Here is an 18974-nt window from a genome sequence, read left to right on the forward strand (position 1 = left end):
TATTGAAGGACATCTCGGTTGCTTTCAAGTTTTAGCAGTAATGAATAAAGTAGCTATGAACCATATTCGTTTAACTGTTTCATGTGGATATGGTTTCAAATTAGTTGGGTTTGTTTATTTTGTTGTGTTTGTTTATTTTTTATTTTCTAAGTTAACATATCAAATTAACTTTAAAAAGTTGTTGTTTTTTTTTTTTTTTAAGTTTAAACACACACAGATTTGAGTAGCCAACACGACAGCTGGAATACAGAAAGTTCCATGACCCTCAAAATCTCCTTTGTGGTCAAGTCCTCCTTCCCGAACCCTCAGCAACCACTAACATGTTCTCCAATCTATAGTTTGGCCTTTTCCAGAGTGTCATAGACATGGAATCATGTGACTTTGAGTCTGGTTTCTTTCACATAGCAAAACGCTTTAGAGACTCATCTCAGCTGCTGTGTGCATCGAGAGTAATTCCTTTTTACTGCTGGATGTCATTGTGTTGTTTGGATGTACCACAGTTTACTCATCCATTCACCTGTGACAGGACATGCGGGTCTCTCCAGTTTTTGACTACTGTGAATAAAGGTGCTAAAAACATTAATGTACAGCTTTGGGGTAAATATAAATTTTCGTTTCTTTAGGGCAAATTCCTAAGAATGGAATTACCGGTCAACCAGTCAGTGCATGTTTAACTTTTACAAAAGATTGACAAACTTCTCTTGGAGTCACTATACCATCTTGCATTCCCACGGACAGTGTATGAAAGTTTTGGTTTCTCAGAACCCCTGCCAACATGTTCGGTATCGTCACCTGAAAAATGATTCAGCTGTTCTCATAGGTGTGTAGTGTTACCTCATCATGGTTTTAATTTGCATGTCCCCAATGACTAATGACTTTGCACATTATTTCATGTGCCTGTCTTCGGTGTATCTTCTTTGGTAAAGTGTCTGTTAAAATCTCTCCCAGTTTTATATGGCTTTTTGTTTTCTAGTGTTGAGTTTTGAGAGTTCCTTACGCATTCTGCATATAGTTTTTGTTGGATATGGATTCTCAAATATTTTCCCCAACCTCTGGCTTGTCTTTTTATTTTCTTAATAGTATCTTTGGCGGAACAAAACTGTGTAATTTTCATCAAGTTCAATTAATGATTGTGCTTTTGGTATCATAATAAGGATTCTTTGGGGCTCTTAAGTGGCTCAGTTGGTTAAGCATCTGCCTTCTCGGTTCAGGTCATGATCCCAGGGTCCTGGGACTGAGCCCCATATCAGGCTCTCTGCTCAGTGGGGAGCCTGCTTCTCCCTCTGCTGGCCTCTCTGCCTGCTTGTGCTCTCTCTTTCTCTCTCTCTGTCAAATAAATAAAATCTTTTAAAAAGGAGTCCTTGCTTAACCCAAATTCATGAAGATTCTCTGTTATGCTTTCTTCTAAAAGTCTATAGCTTTATGTTTTATATTTATACCTATGACATCTCTTGAATTAGTTGTATACACAGTATGAGTTGAGGTTCAAGGTCCATATTTCCTTATGGATGTCCGGTTTCCCAGCACCATTTACTGAAAACTATCCTACACCTACCAAACTGCCCTCCTTGTCAAAAATTAATTCACCACATTTAGGCTGGAATTTATGCTGTTCTATGTTAGTATCTTCTCAAAGTTGAAGCAAAGAAAGATCTTATGCCAACTGTACCTGTGAGCAAAAGGTTAGCAAAAATCCTCTGTATAAGCAAAACTGAGCTTGGGTTACCTTCCTAGTCCCTTTTCATTAGAAACCTCACTGAGCTGGGCTGTCAACACTCTTTATGGTAAAAAGGAGCCCTGACTGGTGAAATGCCTCCAGATTACAAGGACCAGAACTGCTGTGTAAATGCCTGGCAGAAGGCTATTGCTCTGGGCTTCCCCGGGGTGACTTGGAACTGGGTCTTGTGGCCCTGGAAGCCCTGCCTGCAGAACTGTGTGCAGGATACTGGTTTCTAGTTGGGATGTGAGCTTGGCTCTCACACCACCTTTATGACCTCATCCTCTCACATTTAAGCATCCACTTGAACAACTCTGTGCTTAGCTACAAGACTACTGCTGAAGAAACACGCCTGACTGTCAGGTCAGTGCACCGTATCCAGATCTTTATCCTTCTTGGTGAGCCCAATGCCAAGCATGGACTATTACAGTCATTGAGTATGACTGGCTGGTTAAACCTAAGACCAGCTTCTGGTGAGCATTACAGTAACCAACTCATTCTGCCTTGTACCAGTTCATGTAATACACCTGCTTCACTGTTAAAATACCTAATGGTTAAAAACAGAGTTGTTTGAGACCTGTATGCAATTAGCAAAATAATTACACTTCACTTCCTAGTAATGCCCAACCTAAACACCATCCTCTCCTCACTGTAATAGATTTATATGTGTCTTTGTTCAGTGTCCCAGTATATAAAAATTAGTCACTACTTGCTTTCACCTGGGAAAAGTAATAGTTCACTTGGACCCAGGAATTCACTGAAGCCTCATCTTAGTTAAACCAAGACTGCCTGGGTACTCACTCGGTTAAGCGTCCACCTTTGGCTCAGGTCATGATCCCAGAGTCCTGGCACAGAGCCCTGTGTCGGGCTCCTTGCTCAGCAGGAAGCCTGCTTCTCCCTCTCCCTCTGCCCCTGACCCCCTGTTCTTGCGCGCACTTTCTCTCTCTCTCTCTCAAATAAATAAAATCTTCAATTAAAAAAACCAAGACCGGGCGCCTGGGTGGCTCAGTGGGTTAAGCCGCTGCCTTCGGCTCAGGTCATGATCTCAGGGTCCTGGGATCGAGTGCCGCATCGGGCTCTCTGCTCAGCGGGGAGCCTGCTTCCTCCTCTCTCTCTCTCTGCCTGCCTCTATGCCTACTTGTGATCTCTGTCAAGTAAATAAATAAAATCTTAAAAAAAAAAAAAAACCAAGACCTGGGAGATGCTATTCCTATAAGTGATTGCTCTGATCCAACATGTAAATGACGTCGTCTGAGGTTCCCCTGATGTGGATTCTAAGACTCACTGTAAGTATCTGCTCACTGACCTGGCCAAGACATGTCATCAGAAGGAAAGACAGGATTTAAGGAGAGATTACAAATTAATCAAAATTACCCAAAACTAACCACTGGAAGATAGTAAGAAGAACTTCTGAGATTCACTGGGTATTATGCAAAATGGGTACCAAACTTTTCTGAAATAGCAAGAACTTGATACCATTTGACTACATCAAACTTCTTAGAACCTCTTTCATAGAATGGAAAAATCATCAATGGAAAAGGCTTTCTATGATCTCACAGCATCCATCTACAACTACCTAAACTACCTCCCCTGGATGATCATAAAGCTTCCTTTTTGTATGTTCACAGAAGGAAAGATTAGGTCCCAATCTAAATCTATCAGCACACAGCACTTACTGAAGATCCATGCTCTATGATTAACCTGTCTTTTCATCCAGTGGTTAAGGCATATCCTATTGGTCTTAGAGCAAATACAGCCTTACCTAGATTAGTAGACACATCTTCAGATCTTATGCTGGACCTTTTAAATCTGATGGTACTGCATGCAGAACAGTACTTAATTAATTATGAAATACTATTACTTTTGCCTTCTCATTTACTATTCCTTGTAGTAACATTCTCAAAGTAGCAATTTATTATTTTTTCTGGAGACATAAATAGTATTTTGTTAATAGCCTCCTGAGGATTGTGATGCTGCCTATAAAATTCGCCCAACTTGAGGTGATCATCAACAACTAGAACCTCACTTTTTGACTGACACAATAAATGAGTCCAGCCCTTAGAGCTCAATAGTGGTTAGTTACAGAGAGTAGAATAGCCTTGGAGTTTGCACTATTGCTCATACTCCATATTACCTACATTTTGTCCCACAGGTGAGATGGAACAATCCATAACCAAACTGAAGGGAAAAGGGGACACTTAAGGGGAAAACCTGACTCTTCAAGGTTGACTCAGGAAGTTGGTGGAGCCAACTAGGAAATACTGGGTCATGACTTCTATGTGCCTTCTAGTTCCATCCTATAATAGTATTAATTATTCATGTTTGCCTTACTGTTGTTTAACTTCTGTTTCCCAGAGTCAAAAAAGCACATCGATCAAAGACAAAACAAGATGAAAACATGATGGTTGATACTCAACTGATAATCAGACTTCTAGAAATGAAACGTCATCTTCAAGAAGGATCAGTAATAGTGGTAGAACTCTGCCTAATTCCTAGAGTTTTTCCTGCAATTCTAATGAATGGAAGATTAAAAAGAGAAATGAGGGGAAAAAAATCTTCTGTCCCCCTACAAAAAATTATTACCTGACCAAAACAGTACTACTATAAACAGTTTTAAATGCATCCTGCTCGGGCGCCTGGGTGGCTCAGTGGGTTAAGCCGCTGCCTTCGGCTCAGGTCATGATCTCAGGGTCCTGGGATCGAGTCCCGCATCGGGCTCTTTGCTCAGCAGGGAGCCTGCTTCCTCCTCTCTCTTTCTCTGCCTGCCTCTCTGTCTACTTGTGATCTCTCTCTGTCAAATAAATAAATAAAATCTTTAAAAAAAAATGCATCCTGCTCAATCCATACCAATATCATATCTGTAATCACACTTCTTGAAAATAAATCAATTAGCAAGAGTCTCATTTCAATGGGCAAACTTCTGCAAGCTAGCCAGTCATCAATGAATCCCTTGCTTTCACAGTTAAGAGGTTTTTAAAAAAAATCCTTAATATTATCACTTTTGAAAATCCACCAATCCCTGAATTCTGTATGTATGTCCTGAAACCCTGTAAAAGGCCAGCACTCTGCACAGCTGATAGACTGTGCTTTACAAGTATAGTTCTGACTTGCTTACAGAACAAAAAAATCCAAAATATCTTTGTTTTAGTTAGTAATGAGTGCCCTCTTTCTTAATATAATTGTAACATTTTATTATTTGCTTGATTTTGTGTTGTTGATGGTATTTGTCAACTTTTTAAAGTTACATATGGCAACTTTTCATTGCAAATAAATGTTTTTTTAATCTAAAAATAATTTTTCATTCAACAACTACTGATTGAGCACATATTATGAAGAAATAATGATAAACAGAAGTAAAAATGGTCCCCACCACCAACAGTCTAATGTGGGAAGCCAAACATTAACCAAATAAACGTATCAAAATACACGAAACATGTAACCATGTCCACTCCACCCATGAAAGATTAACAGCTATAGGAACTACCCTTCTGCTGGAACAATTATTAAAAAGTGGATAAAAGGCATACATCAGTTTCAGACGTGGTACAACAGAGAAAACAGGACTGAGACCCCTGAAAGAGAGGAAACACATGAGATCAGCCCTATTCTTATCCTATTACCTCCTGGAGAGAGTTTTGAGGGATTCTAAGGGCACAGTGCAGGGAGGGCAAAACCAGAGCTTGGCTCAGAGTCTTGCTGAGTTGAGGTGATGGAGACGGGAGTTCTGGAAAGAAGAGGTGGCTGGAACTTGAAGGGCAAAGTACCAGAGATGAGGTTGCTGCACAAGGAGGGAAAAATGCGTCCATGACCTATGGAATAATATCAAACGTCATATACACGGAACTGCACTCCCGGGGTGGGGGTGGGGGGGGAGGCATAAAAAGTTTTGAAGAAAAAATGGTCAGAACTCTCCTAAACTTGGTGAAAACTATTAAGCCCACAGATTCAAGAGACTTGACACATTCCAAACAGAATGAACTTGGAAAAACTATACAAAATATCATAACCAAATTACTAAAACCTTGTGATACAGTCTTTAAAGCAGCCAGAGGAAGAGAAGATTCATTACATACAGATAAAGACTTCTTTTCTAAAATTAAGCAAGTGAAATCAGAGAGGGAAACAAACTATCAGAGATTCTTAATCATAGGAAACAAACTGAGGGTTGCTGGAGGGAAGGGGGAAAAGGGGTAACTGGGTGGTGAACACTAAGGAGGGCATGGGATGTAATGAGCACTGGGTATTGTATAAGACTGATGAATCACTGACCTCTACTCTGAAGCTAATAATGCATTAAATGTAAATTAATTGAATTTAAATTAAAAAAATTTTTAAAAATTAAATTATGCAAGCCAGAAGATAACTGGAACATCTTTTCTTCTTCCTTTTTTCATTGACATTGACAGACGTCATTAGTTTTCGGTGTATAATGTAGTGATTCCACTGGTGTGTTTTTTACACCTGTGCTCCCCACAAGTATGGCTACCAGTGGTCTCCACTCAAAACTATTGTAGTACCAATAATGGGACACCTTTATAGACCTGCAAGAAAAAATGGTCATCCTCAAATCTGCCCAACATCCACTACCATAGACTACACCACCACTGTCTCTTGTCTGAACCAGTGGAGTAGTTTTCTAACCAGTTTCCCTGCTTGCATCCACAGCACCTTCTGATCCATTCTCTAACAGAAGCCAGATTAATTTTATCAATATGTAAAGAGAACCATGCAAGACTCTGCTCACAGAAACAGCTGCCTACTTTACTCCAAGTAAAATCCAAAGCCCTGATATGGCCTGTAAGGCCTACCTATTTCTCCTGCCTCTCTTCCATGCCTGCCCCTTAGATTCTCATGGAGTTGGCTTCTTGCGGCCTCACAACAGTCACCAGTGCATCGCCTGGGCCAGAAGCAGGGCTCTCCCTCCCTTCTCTGCTTGTGTGTCTCCAGTGGGATTCTAAGGGCAAAGTCCATTGGAGGCCTTTCTTGACAGCTCCCATCCTCCCAACCACAGTGAGGCTCTGCTGGGTTCCCTCAAGCATGACACACAGTACTCTCATCTAAGCACTCATCTGTGTCTGAAGCGCTGTATTTATTTGTGTGAGGATTTGATTGTTGTCATTCTCTCTCCTCGACAGGAGATCCTTGAGATTGGCTCCACATGGTGTATGTTGCCCTAAATATCCAGCCACGGTATGCACTCAGGAAATACTTACTGGAATAGAGTGAATCATAGACGACCACTTATCTTGAATTATGAGGAGACAGGTTGGGGTCTTATTCAGAAGGAGTCTCCTGTCCTTTCTGAAAGGATTGTAGGAGGCCATTCTACTGTGCACGTTTCCAGAATGACAGACTAGAGAGGCGGACTTGCAGTGTGTTACAGCTCCTGACAGAGAAGGCTCGAGGCTCACCTTTCCCCAAAGTATTGCTTTCATTCTTGCCTATGCACCGGGGAGGAAATGATTCTCACTTAGAAATCACACAACCTGATGATGTATTTTTTTTAAAGATTTTATTTATTTATTTGACAGACAGAAATCACAAGTAGGCAGAGAGACAGGCAGAGAGAGAGGGGAAAGCAGGCTCTCCACTGAGCAGAGAGCCCGATGCAGGACTCGATCCCAGGACCCCGAGACCATCACCTGAGCTGAAGGCAGAGGCTTAACCCACTGAGCCACCCAGGTGCCCCACTAATGATGTATTTTATGGTGACTAACATAACCCAATAAAAATTTTTTTAAAATTTTTTAAAAGAGAGAGAAGGCAAGAAATCACACAACCAGTCACATTTACTTTGCTTGCCCACCTTGCCCAAGTCCCAGCCTCTTGGAGTGTGCACTAGTGAAGTCAGGTGAGTGAGTTCAGCACAAGGCCCAATCACACTTCCATAAACTCGAGGGAAGAGAATGGAAGATAAAAGGTCTGACAGTTAAAACTCCTGAGACACAGGGCTGTGTGCTGGTGGCTCAGGCGAACAGCATCAGCCAGAGTTCTTCTGGGCCAGACCTCAAGGACCTAAGGGGATGAATGCTCCATGTTAATCACGGCAAAGCTTCACCCTTTTGGAGGCTTCAGGGTATAAAATGACTGCTTTGTTACTTAGGGTCCTGGAGTTGCAGAGGAAATCAATTCCATTTATATGCTTAAAAAGAATGTATAAGTAATAAAGGTTTAATACTGTAAATGGCAAAACCTTTTCCTTGGGCAAATACTTCAAAAAGCAAACTCAATAATGGCAGTTAATGTATCATTCAGAAGACACTCATGTGATCAATTAACTCGTTATACTTAACTATTCAGCCTGTTAATCCAAATTTAATCATCACCTCAAAGCTGGTTGACCATTATCAAGTCTACTAACATGTCACATGGAAATGATGCACCATAGGGAAAAAATACAGTCTCAGGGCAGGGACGCACTGACTCTTTAAAAGGGATTTAAAATCTTAGACCCCTGCCTCCCTCCCAGCAGCTGTATTCTCCCCTTTGGCTGAAGTTTGCTCTTGCTAAAAAAAAAAAAAAAAAAAAAAAAGGACATTTCTATGGTCTCTGCCAGCTCTAGTCACCTAAGGTTTTCCCACATTCACGGCTTGAAGAGGTGCATGTGTGCGCATGATCTGGTTGTTTTTAGCCCAAAGGCCACTTAGGGATGAGGTAAGAATTCCAAGTGAAGTTTAAATTTGCAATAATAGTAGTGGCCAGAGCACACAACTTCAGGCTGACAGAACTAAAAATAGTCTTAGGGGCCCCTGGGTGTCTCAGTCAGTTAGGTATCCACTTCCTGATCTCAGTTCAGGTCTTTTATTTATTTATTTATTTGACAGACATCACAAGTAGGCAGAGAGGAAGGCAGAGGGAGAGAGAGGAGGAAGCAGGCTCCCTACCAAGCAGAAAGCCCGATGCAGGACTCGATCCCAGGACCCTGAGACCATGACCCGAGCCGAAGGCAGAGGCTTAACCCACTGAGCCACCGAGGCGCCCCTCAGTTCAGGTCTTGATCTCAAGGTCATGAGTTTGAGACCCACACTGGGCTCTGTGCTGGGCATAGAGCTTATGTAAAAAAATATAAATAAGAAAGCCTTAGAGCTACTGAACCATACCAAACTTCATTTTACAAATAAAAAAAAAAAAAAACCTGAGATCCAGGGAAATTTCATTCCTTCTAATGATCTTATTTACCTTTCACGATTCAGTTCAGACACACACATGTTAAGACTTCCCTGACCACTCCTTGCTGTCATCAACCCCAAATATTTACTAGCTGTGTGTTAGGTACCAGCCCCTGTGGCAGGCACTTGGGATCCACCAGTACACAACTGAGACAAAAATCCGTGCCCTTGAGTAGCTTACATTGTAGCAGCAGACAGGCAATAAACAATAAGTGTAATAAATACAAATAAATACTGTAAATCCTACCATAGGTGGAAGGCTAGAAATACTCTAGAGGCGGAGAATAGAGCAGGGAAAAGGAGATCAGGAGTGCCAGAGAGCAGGGGTTGGTTCATTTGTGATTTTTAAATAGTCATGTAGGTCTTGTTGAGAAGGTGGCAACTGACAAGAAACAGTGAGGAAATTAGGCATACAGGCACCTGGGAGAAGAGTATTCCATATGCCAAGTAGGGGAACGGCACATGCAAGTGTTCTTTTTTATTTTTAGGATATTTATTTATTTATTAAAATATTTTATTTATTTATTTGCCAGAGACAGAGGGAGAGAGAGCGAGCAAGCACAAGCAAAGAGACAGGCAGAGGCAGAGGGAGAAGCAGGCTCCCCTCTGAGCAAGGAGCCCGATGTGGGACTCGATCCCAGGACCCTGGGATCATGACCCAAGCCAAAGGCAGCTGCTCAACCAACTGAGCCACCCAGGCGTCCCTATTTTTAGGATGTTTGAGAGAGAGAAAGAGAGAGTGTGTGTGTAATTGGGGGGGAGGGGCAGAGGGAGAGAGAGAGAGAATCCTCAAGCAGACTCTGCACTGAGCATGGACCCCAAAGAGGGCTCGATCCCAGCACCCTGAGATCATGACCTGAGCGGAAATCAGGAGCCAGATGCCCAAACTACTGAGCCACCCAGGCACCCTAACATATGCAAATATTCTTAGGTAGCAGCAGGCCTGGTGAGCACAAGAAACAAGGAACACATCGGTGAGAGAAGTAAGGATTGGAGAGAAACTGGTTACGCAGAGCTCTGTGGACCACTGCGAGGGCCTTGGTTTGAGCAGAAGAGTGAGGGATCCAACTCCTGACCTCCAAGGTTCACTCTGGCTGCTGCATTGAGAATAGAATGTGGTGGACAGATACAGAAGCACAGAAACCTGAAGGGGCTATTGCAGTGACTTAGGTAGGAGATGATAGCAGTTTGGAACCAGTGGCAGCAGTCAAGTCAGAAGTGGCTTAATTCTGGCCATATTTTGAAAATATAACCAACAGATTTGGTTGACAGATTAGATTGACAGAAAATATAACCAACAGATTTGGTTGACAGATTAGATATAAGAGAGAGTGATTCTGAGGGTTTTCTTCTTTTTTTAAGTCTAAACTACATACTTAACTAAATATTCCAGTTCATCAGGATGTGTCTAATTGTTTTTCCATCTTTCACTCTGCACCAAGCAGAGGGTAGATGTGCTGTATTCACTTCTACATTCCCAATGCCTCCTGCAGTATTCAATAAATGTTTGCCAAATAAATGATCATGAAGCATGGGCAGATGTGAATTCGCATTGGACCCAATATCATCTTTATTGTCTGTCTGCCAAGATGCATTCTGCCTCAAGTATGAAAATCCATGTGCTAATATGAAGTCAGCCAGCCTCCAGTCTAAACGAGTTTGGACTCCACAGGCTGGTCTCTCTTTCCTGACTCTACTGGTTTTACAAATTACCACAATGTGTAATAAATTACCACAAATGTAGTGACTTAAAATATGCACATTTATAAAATCAGCTTTACGTGGGTTAGGAGTCCAGACACATGGTCCTCTGTTCGGTTCTCACAAGGCATCCTCCAGGCTGTGTGTGTTCTTACTTGGAGGATGAACTGGGGGAGATTCTGCTTCCAAACTTACTCAGGTTGTGGGCAGTTTATTTCCTTGGACCACAGAACTGAAGGCTCCAGCTTTTTGGCTGTTGGCTGGAGGCATCCTGCTGTTTCTAGAAGCCTCCTGCAGTGGCTACATGAGCTTCTTCAACACGTTCACTCACTTCATCTGGCCCACAAGGAGAGTCAGCCATCTGTTGAAAAGAAATGTTGTAGAGCATAAAGGAATCCCAGGAGTGACATCCCAGCACCTTTGCTTTATTCTATCAGTTAGAAGCAAGTCACAGGTCAAGCCCACACTCAACGAGACGAAACTACACAAAGACATGCACATTGGGAAATGGAAATCATAGGGGACCACATTAGGGTCTACCACAATGACTTTTATCATTAGAAATTTTTTTAACCATAGGTCTGGTATAGCATGGCACTCTAGAATTCACTATCCAATATTGAAGCCACTAGCCCCATCTGTGACACGTGTGATGGAAGAGTGGAACTTTGAACTTCTTTTACAAATTTAATGAATTTAAATTAAATTTAAAAATTGATATTCAACTCAATTATTGGAGAAATTTGTATGTGTCTTTGGAACAACCTGGGTATATGAATCTAATTTTTTTTTTTTTTTTTTTTTTTTTTTTTTTTTTTTTTTTAAAGATTTTATTTATTTGACAGAGAGAGAGATCACAAATAGGCAGAGAGACAGACAGAGAGAGAGATGAGGAGAAGCAGGCTCCCTGCTGAGCAGAGAGCCCCATGCGGGACTCGATCCCAGGCCCCTGGGACCATGACCTGAGCCGAAGGCAGAGGCTTAACCCACTGAGCCACCCAGGTGCCCCTGAATCTAATTTTTCAATGAACTTTTATGAAATCTAGAGACGATCAAGTATTGCCACTGAAAATTTTAGTGTTCCCATTGAGATATGCTATTATAAAATCACCAGATTTCAAACACTTAGTATAAAAAAATTTCATTAATCATTTTTTATATTGATTACATGTTGAAATAACATCCTGTATCTATTGGACTAAACAAAATATATTTCTAAAATAATTTTAGTTTTAGAATTGTTTTTAATAGGTTACCAGTAAACAGAGTTACATATACAGCTCGCAGTCTACTGCTGAGAGAAAAGACGGGAGTTGATCTTACAATGAGGAAATGCACACCATCAAAGTTAGCTAATAAGGCAAGACAACAGCTGTCTAATGCCCAACAGTAACCCTGCGGCGGCCCAGAGGACGGGAAGCCGGGGCGGGGGGCGCCCACAGTCCCGCCAGCCAGACTTCAGCAAGAGGAGAGCCGGACGAAGCTGTTTTGAGCCGACGCGCCGCGCTGGCCGCGCTGCGCACGCACCGCCGCGCGCGCCGCCCGGGAACGCGGGGCGCCGTTTGACCCCGCCGCCGCGCCGTACGTCGGGCTCCACGCTGCCGGCTGCCATGGCGGACGTGTCCGAGCGGACGCTGCAGCTGTCTGTGCTGGTGGCTTTCGCGTCCGGAGTGCTCGTGGGCTGGCAGGCGAACCGACTACGGAGGCGCTACCTGGACTGGAGGAAGCGGAGGCTGCAGGACAAGCTGGCGACGACTCAGAAAAAGCTGGACCTGGCCTGAGACCCCGCGCTGTCGGTCGGCGCCGACCCCCACGCGCCCTCCTCGCCTCGCCCGCGCGGGGGCTCAGGCCGGCTTCACACTCACCGCCTGCCGCGCCTTGTTCTTTTTGGAGAGTTGGTGAGTAGTCCTTACGGGGCTGTAAAAGGAGACGTTGGGAGCCGGCGAAAATCTTGCCCCAAGGATTCTGAGGAGGTTTTGCTTTTCCCAGTAACTTACTTTCCCCAGTTGCGCTTTCCTAGTTCAGTTCACTGCGTGCCTTTAGTGGGAATGCCTTACCATGTGCAACATTGTTGCACTTTGACATTAAACTTCAAAAAAGGAAATCCTGGAAAGAAGGAAAAGAAGAAAGAAAAGGGACCGTGGAGGTATTCCTGCCACCTCCTACCCCCTTATCATTCTTTTCGATAATATCCTTAGTAGACCATAGTACATCTTTGCATTCACGTTTTGTAATCTTCAATCCGAATTCTTTGGTTGTGAGCAGCCTGATAAAGTGGAAAGACCCGTGGCCTGGAAGTTAGGAGTCTTGCATCTAGTGGTAGCTTATCTAGTGGTAGCTTTATCATCAGATCTGCGCACATTCAATTATCTGTAACATCAAATCTTATAGTTCATAGTTCTTAACTACATGATAGAATAATTTGAAGTTAATGGTTGTATATTTCTGATTATTTTTCTCTTTTCTGTTTCCAGCAGTTTGTCGAAGATGGATATAGAGCACTGGATGGATCTAATTTCTCCTTGCACTTTATGAGTCAATTTTATTTTCAAAATAAAAAAAAATTTAAACATCTCTGAATCTTCCATCAAAAGGAAAGGAATATGTTGCCAAGTAGTTTACTTCATCAAAAGATCTGGATTCTCAAAACAGATCTATTAGTGTTTTTGAAGAGATAGCCTCATTCTTAAGGAATCTATGCCAGTTCTTTAGTACAGCTGCAAAGCAGAGTTGGCCTAGTGACCATGTGAATCCTTTTGGCCAACTGTTACTGGATCTGTTCAGGAAAACAAGTGGCTGTGTAAAAATAACTGAGTTAAGGGTGAGGTATATGTCCCAAGTATAGAATGATAACATACTCTGAATATTACTGGCAAAAATTGCATTTATATGTCATTATAGAATATATATTAAAGGGAAAACCCTCTTGACTAAAGCTTAGTGATGTATTCCAACTATTATCTAAAAATCAAAAGTTACTGACTAAATCCTTGGTTATTTTCAATTTGCAGTAAGTGTTTTCTATAACACTGTTCTTGTTCATTCTTGTAAAGATTAATTTTGTGTCTCAGCACATTTAACAGCAACTCCATATTAACATAAGAAAAGCTAGAAAAGTTGTTTCCACACAAAACTTTTTTTTTCCCCATTTTACTGGGCCATAATGCTCTATTACTTCCAATTCTTGTTTTCATTCTGTGAATGCAAGGATTAAAATTTTGGTTCTTAGAGCTCTTCCCATCTGGCCTGAAGTTTGCTTCTCAACCATATGAAAAGGTAAAAGCCATTAAGTGGGAATTTCCTCATCATTCTTCCTGTCAATAGTGCTGTTGAGGGCAGTGGTTTTCAACAGGGCTGCACAACATAATCATCTAGAGAGATTTAAAAGTACTGATCCACTCCCCACAGATTTGGATTTCCGTAGCTTGGGGTGTGCCTGGGCATTAGATTTTTAAAGCTCCGCAGGTGATTGTGATGCCCAGCAGAGGTTGAAAACCGTTGGTTTTGAGGCTTTATCTCATTAGTTTTCCTTTCTCAGAAGAGATGAATTCTGCATCCCACCGCTGTTAAGGACCTTCCTTGTTCTCTACTACACCATTTCTGTCTAGCATCTGCAGTCTCTCCCTGCTTTCCCTCTATTTAAAACATATTCAAGATCTTGACTTAAAAAAAAAAAAATCTTAAGTTGACCCCATCATTTGCTAATTAGAAAAAGTGGTATACTATCACTTTCTTCCTAAATGTCTTCCCATTTACCTGCTGCAGTCTGCTCTTTGTACCCCCTGAAAGCTTTTGTTATCCAATGGCCATTTCTGAATAATTTTTACCTTCAGAGTATTTGATAATGTCAGTGTCTCCTTGAAAGTCTTCCTACACTTCCCTAATAATTTGAAACTTTGGCATTTCTAAACTTTTGCAACTGCTTCATTTTGTGGGTTCCTTCAATTTCAATCCTTGGTCCTCTGCTCTGTCCTTTCCTTTTGACTGCCTAACCAGTCCCCAGGATTAACTATTATATCCAAGCAGAACACCCTCCAAGATATTTCTGTCCCACCTGATCCTTTGATTTCCAGCTTCACATTTAAGCTGCCTATTGGGTATTTTCATTGAATAATCTTACTCAAGAATTCAAATGCAATGTGTACTTGGCAGGAAATTCTGCACACCAACTGACACTTCCATGACAACACTTGGTAGGTGGTACAGCTACATGATTCTAGTCTGTCACCGTAGGTCATGAGCTCTTTGAGGCCAGTGCCTTAATCATCTTGTATCACAGGTCCAACCACTGCTTTCCTCCACGGTGCTCACATATTTGACACTTGTATCTTAAGGTGAATTGTTTTAAGATTCTGAAATAGGCAACTTTCTTTGTTCTCTGCTGTAATCTGTTTTTAGTAGGTTCCTAATGATGTGGTTCCACTAGTTCTACATTATGAGTCTCTCAAAAGCTATCAATTTCTTTTTCAGGGTCTCCTATAAGGTAGCAACACAGTTGGTATTCATTTTAACACACCGATGTAAGAAAATTGTAATGAGTTTTACAAAATAGCTTGTTCTTAGGAGAAACAGTCGCCATGTTTTGGCTTGGTTTCAGCTACCTCACTGCAAGACTCTTGTTTTAGGTTACTTTTGATGTAAGAAAGATGTTACGGTTCAGAGCTGATGGCTAAGAAAGAATTCTTGAGATATCTGTGCAAAAAGGTGGTTTTATTAAAGCATGGGGGCAGGACCCATGGGCAGAAAGAGCTGCACTAGGGTCATGCAGGGTGGCAGTTCTATCCTTTCAAGTTGGGAGTGGGTTAGGGATAGGGTAAGTCTCTTAAGGAATTTTGAAAACAAGGTTTCCAGGATCTTGAAGGGGTTAGTTATTGTTAGCAAAAGGTCATTTATTACTATTTAGTTAAAACTCAGTCATGGCAATTATCATATCTCTCTGATACGAGGAATTTGAGAGGCAGGGTGGGGTGTTGTATGGGGTAGGGAAGGAAAAAATGAAACAAGATGGGAGAGAGACAAACCATAAGAGATTTTTTTTTTTTTAAGATTTTATTTGTTTATTTTACAGACAGATCACAAGTAGGCAGAGAGGCAGGTAGAGTGAGAGGTGGGAAAACAGGCTCTCTGCTCAGCAGGGAGCATCTCAGGAAACAAACAGGGTTGCTGGGGGGTGGGGAGGTAGGGACAGGGTGGCTGGGTTATGGACACTGGGGAGGGTATGTGCTATGGTAAGTGTTGTGAATTGTGTAAGCCTATTGATTCACAGACCTGTACCCATGGGGCAAATAATACATTATGTGTTAGTAAAAAACACAAAACAAAACACTATTATTTAAAAAAAAAACAAACCCAAAACTCAGTCATGAGACCCTTCAGATGTTGGGTCATATGCTTCGGGGATAATTGCCAACATGTATCTTGTGAGGTAGAGATGAAGGAAGTTTCCAAAGTAATTTTTGTATGTTAAAGTAGACTTACAGGATCCTGGGGGTCAGGCTAATGATTGCCCTTTGCCCTTAGCAAAGTATTAACATTGAGGAAACAGTTCCTAAAGGAAGGTCACTGCCTGTTTCAGAGACTTGTCAATGTAAGTAGTAAGGGAATTCAGGTTTTCTTTTGCCTTTGTTTCCCACATCACTTTGATTTTCATAATGGCATCAAAGGATAACAAGAAAGAAGCAATGACTACTGTTAAGGTGACTGCTGATCATTACAAATCAAAAGAAATACAAATTAATGAAAAAGACAGCTGAGTAATCTCATCCCTATAGCACACTGAACACTTGAATAGTATTTTTCAGCCTTAAATGTACACATGAAACACAAGGGTATTATTAAAATACAGGTACAGATGCCGTAAGTCTGTGGTGGGGCCTGAGAATATGCATTTCTAACAAGCTCCTAAGTGATGTTTATGCTGACCCAAGATTCAAAGGAATCAATGGTTATAACCCTGAATATGGTAGAAAATGTCCACCTGAGGTGAACAGCAGTAGGAAGCTTTTTTGCATCCTTCCCCATTGCTTATACATACAAAACATGTAGGGGTTTTGTTTATTTTTACCAACATAGACTTATACTATATTCATGACCCTGTAACTTTTCCATTTAAAATGTGGTAATCCTTACAAATCAGATATAGAATATTTTTTCTAATTTATAGATACATATATTTAAAATAAATAAGGATCTCATAAATGATGAATTTTGGTAAGCTCTTAAAATATTGCTTAGAAGTACTGATAAATCCATTTTAAAATATTTTATAGCAATCCTTTCTCTTGGCTCATTTGTTACAATTTTTTCTTAAAATATAGAATGCTTCATGAATTTGCATGTCATCCTTGCACAGAGGCCATGGCAAGCTTCTCTGTATCAGTTCAATTTTAGTACATGTGCCACCCAAGTAGGCCCTGTTACATCTCCTTTCTTAAAAATGTTATTTATCTATTTGGGAGAGAGAGAGTGCCTGCACACAAGCATGGAGAGGGAGAAGCAGGCTCTCCGCTGAGCATGGAGTCCAACGTGGGGCATATCCCAGAACCCTGAGATCATGACCTGAGCTGAAGTGAAACACTTAACCAACCGAGTGACCCCGATGCCCCTGTTACAAACCTTTTTAATGAAAATACTATGTCTGGCTATTTAAGTGAATTTTAAAGTATCATGAGTCATAATGGAGAAGTTAATTCAAAATAAAGACATGAACCAAAAAAAGCAGATAATACCAAGTTTTCAAGGTTAGGAACAAAACCCCATAAAAGTAGAGTAAATTGGTACAACTTTGGGAAAATAGGCAGTATCTACTAAAGCGGAACATAAAACATGCCCTGTTGGCCCAGCACTGTGTACATATGCTTGTACTATGCATATATGTAAGCAACAGCACTGTTTACAACAGCCTCAACTGAAAACTACCCACATGTCCAGCAACAGTGGAATAAGTAAGTATATTGAGTGTATCATACACAAAATGCCAGAGAGCAATGAGAACTTAAAAGATTGAACTACATACAATGATAGAGGTGCATCTTACAGACATGTTGACTGAAAAAAGGCCTAAGAAGATGCCAGGACACACTGCATGGTTCCATTGTACAGTTTTAAAAGAGGCAAATCAAGTTTTTTTTTTTTTTTAATTTTATTTTTTATAAACATCTAATGTATTTTTATCCCCAGGGGTACAGGTCTGTGAATAGCCAGGTTTACACATTTCACAGCACTCACCATAGCACATACCCTCCCCAGTGTCCATAACCCCACCCCCCTCTCCCAAACCCCCTCCCCCCAGCAACCCTCAGTTTGTTTTGTGAGATTAAGAGTCACTTATGGTTTGTCCCCCTCCCAATCCCATCCTGTTTCATTCATTCTTCTCTTACCCCCTTAACTCCCCATGTTGCATCTCCACTTCCTCATATCAGGGAGAGCATGTGATAGTTGTCTTTCTCTGGCAAATCAAGTTTTTGTTGTTAGAAGTCAGGACAGTGTTTAGTTATGGCATAGGGAGGTGGGTAGGGATTAGGAAGGGAAGACTACTTAGGGTACTGATAATCTGTATCCCATTCTGGGTGATGTGACATGAGGGTGTGCTCAATATGAAAATTCAACGAGGTGGACACTTGTCACTTTTCTCTATATTTGAAGGAAAAATACACAAATAACTAGCATAGTAGTTGGGCCTGTGGAATCAACCTGTTTTCTGTGCTGAAGCGCATTCATTTAGTGTAGTTCATCATTTGAAAAGTGAGCTCCATCATCATCATTCTTCGGTGTAGTGCAAAGTTTGGGAACTGGGACTTAAAGGATTCAATACCACCTGGGGAAATGGTATTACAATCTCTTACAAATTATGTGAGAGAACCATAATTATTTGCTCACATACTTGCTGAACAGAAAAAATCACCGTCGTCCCAGAACTCAGGATGGACAACGCGCAAAACTAAAATGAAACGGAACCATCAATTCCCCAAATGGCAAAGAACTAAAAACTGTCCTTTGAAATGAGAATATGCGACAAAATCATGGATCCCATGAAGGCCACATAGGAAAGGTATTCTTGCAGTTAATTTAAGAGTTTAAGATGCTTAAATTATACCTTAAGATTCGTTTAGCAAAACTGGCATCAGAAAACAAATGCCGTAACACGGGGGAACCCCGACAGTAACGGCGTGGTAATATTGAGGTACCATAGAACATGTAGCTCCCGACACCGTCGGGCATTCTCTCCCATCTCCACCCCAACCCTGCAGAACTGGCCGGTAAAAGAGGACTACCTGGGCAGCGGGCCTAATCCGAGTCTAGGAGCTGCGGAGCGGCCACCACAACACAGGACGACCTCCAGGTTCTTTTTTTGCAAAACGGACGCGCAGTGATTGCGTCACCTCCCT

General features: G+C 41.5%; 1 protein-coding gene, 1 long non-coding RNA gene and 1 other non-coding gene across 5 annotated transcripts; 1 reads left to right on the top strand and 2 right to left on the bottom strand.

Annotated features, from left to right (window-relative positions):
• Positions 1 to 7222: 7222 nt before the first annotated feature.
• LOC131840455 (uncharacterized) lies at positions 7223 to 18965 on the bottom strand. Of its 3 annotated transcripts, none has more exons than XR_009357358.1 (3): positions 18861 to 18965; positions 10668 to 10948; positions 7223 to 7732 (listed from the first exon to the last, which is right to left on the bottom strand). It is a non-coding gene; the product is annotated as an uncharacterized LOC131840455 (long non-coding RNA). The 3 variants fall into 3 exon arrangements; XR_009357357.1 differs by having other exon boundaries at positions 10783 to 10948; positions 18861 to 18963; XR_009357356.1 differs by lacking the exon at positions 7223 to 7732 and having other exon boundaries at positions 10631 to 10948.
• On the top strand, positions 12153 to 13161 carry MTLN (mitoregulin). Its single transcript, XM_059188421.1, has 2 exons — positions 12153 to 12485; positions 13065 to 13161. Exon 1 carries the CDS (start codon positions 12198 to 12200, stop codon positions 12366 to 12368), a length of 171 nt encoding a protein of 56 aa, XP_059044404.1. The 5' UTR covers positions 12153 to 12197; the 3' UTR covers positions 12369 to 12485; positions 13065 to 13161.
• LOC131808689 (U6 spliceosomal RNA) lies at positions 16895 to 17001 on the bottom strand. The gene has a single exon (XR_009344897.1). It is a non-coding gene; the product is annotated as a U6 spliceosomal RNA (small nuclear RNA).
• Positions 18966 to 18974: the final 9 nt, after the last annotated feature.

The sequence above is a fragment of the Mustela lutreola genome, chromosome 9 (genome assembly GCF_030435805.1).
Source record: "Mustela lutreola isolate mMusLut2 chromosome 9, mMusLut2.pri, whole genome shotgun sequence".
Classification (NCBI taxonomy): domain Eukaryota; kingdom Metazoa; phylum Chordata; class Mammalia; order Carnivora; family Mustelidae; genus Mustela; species Mustela lutreola.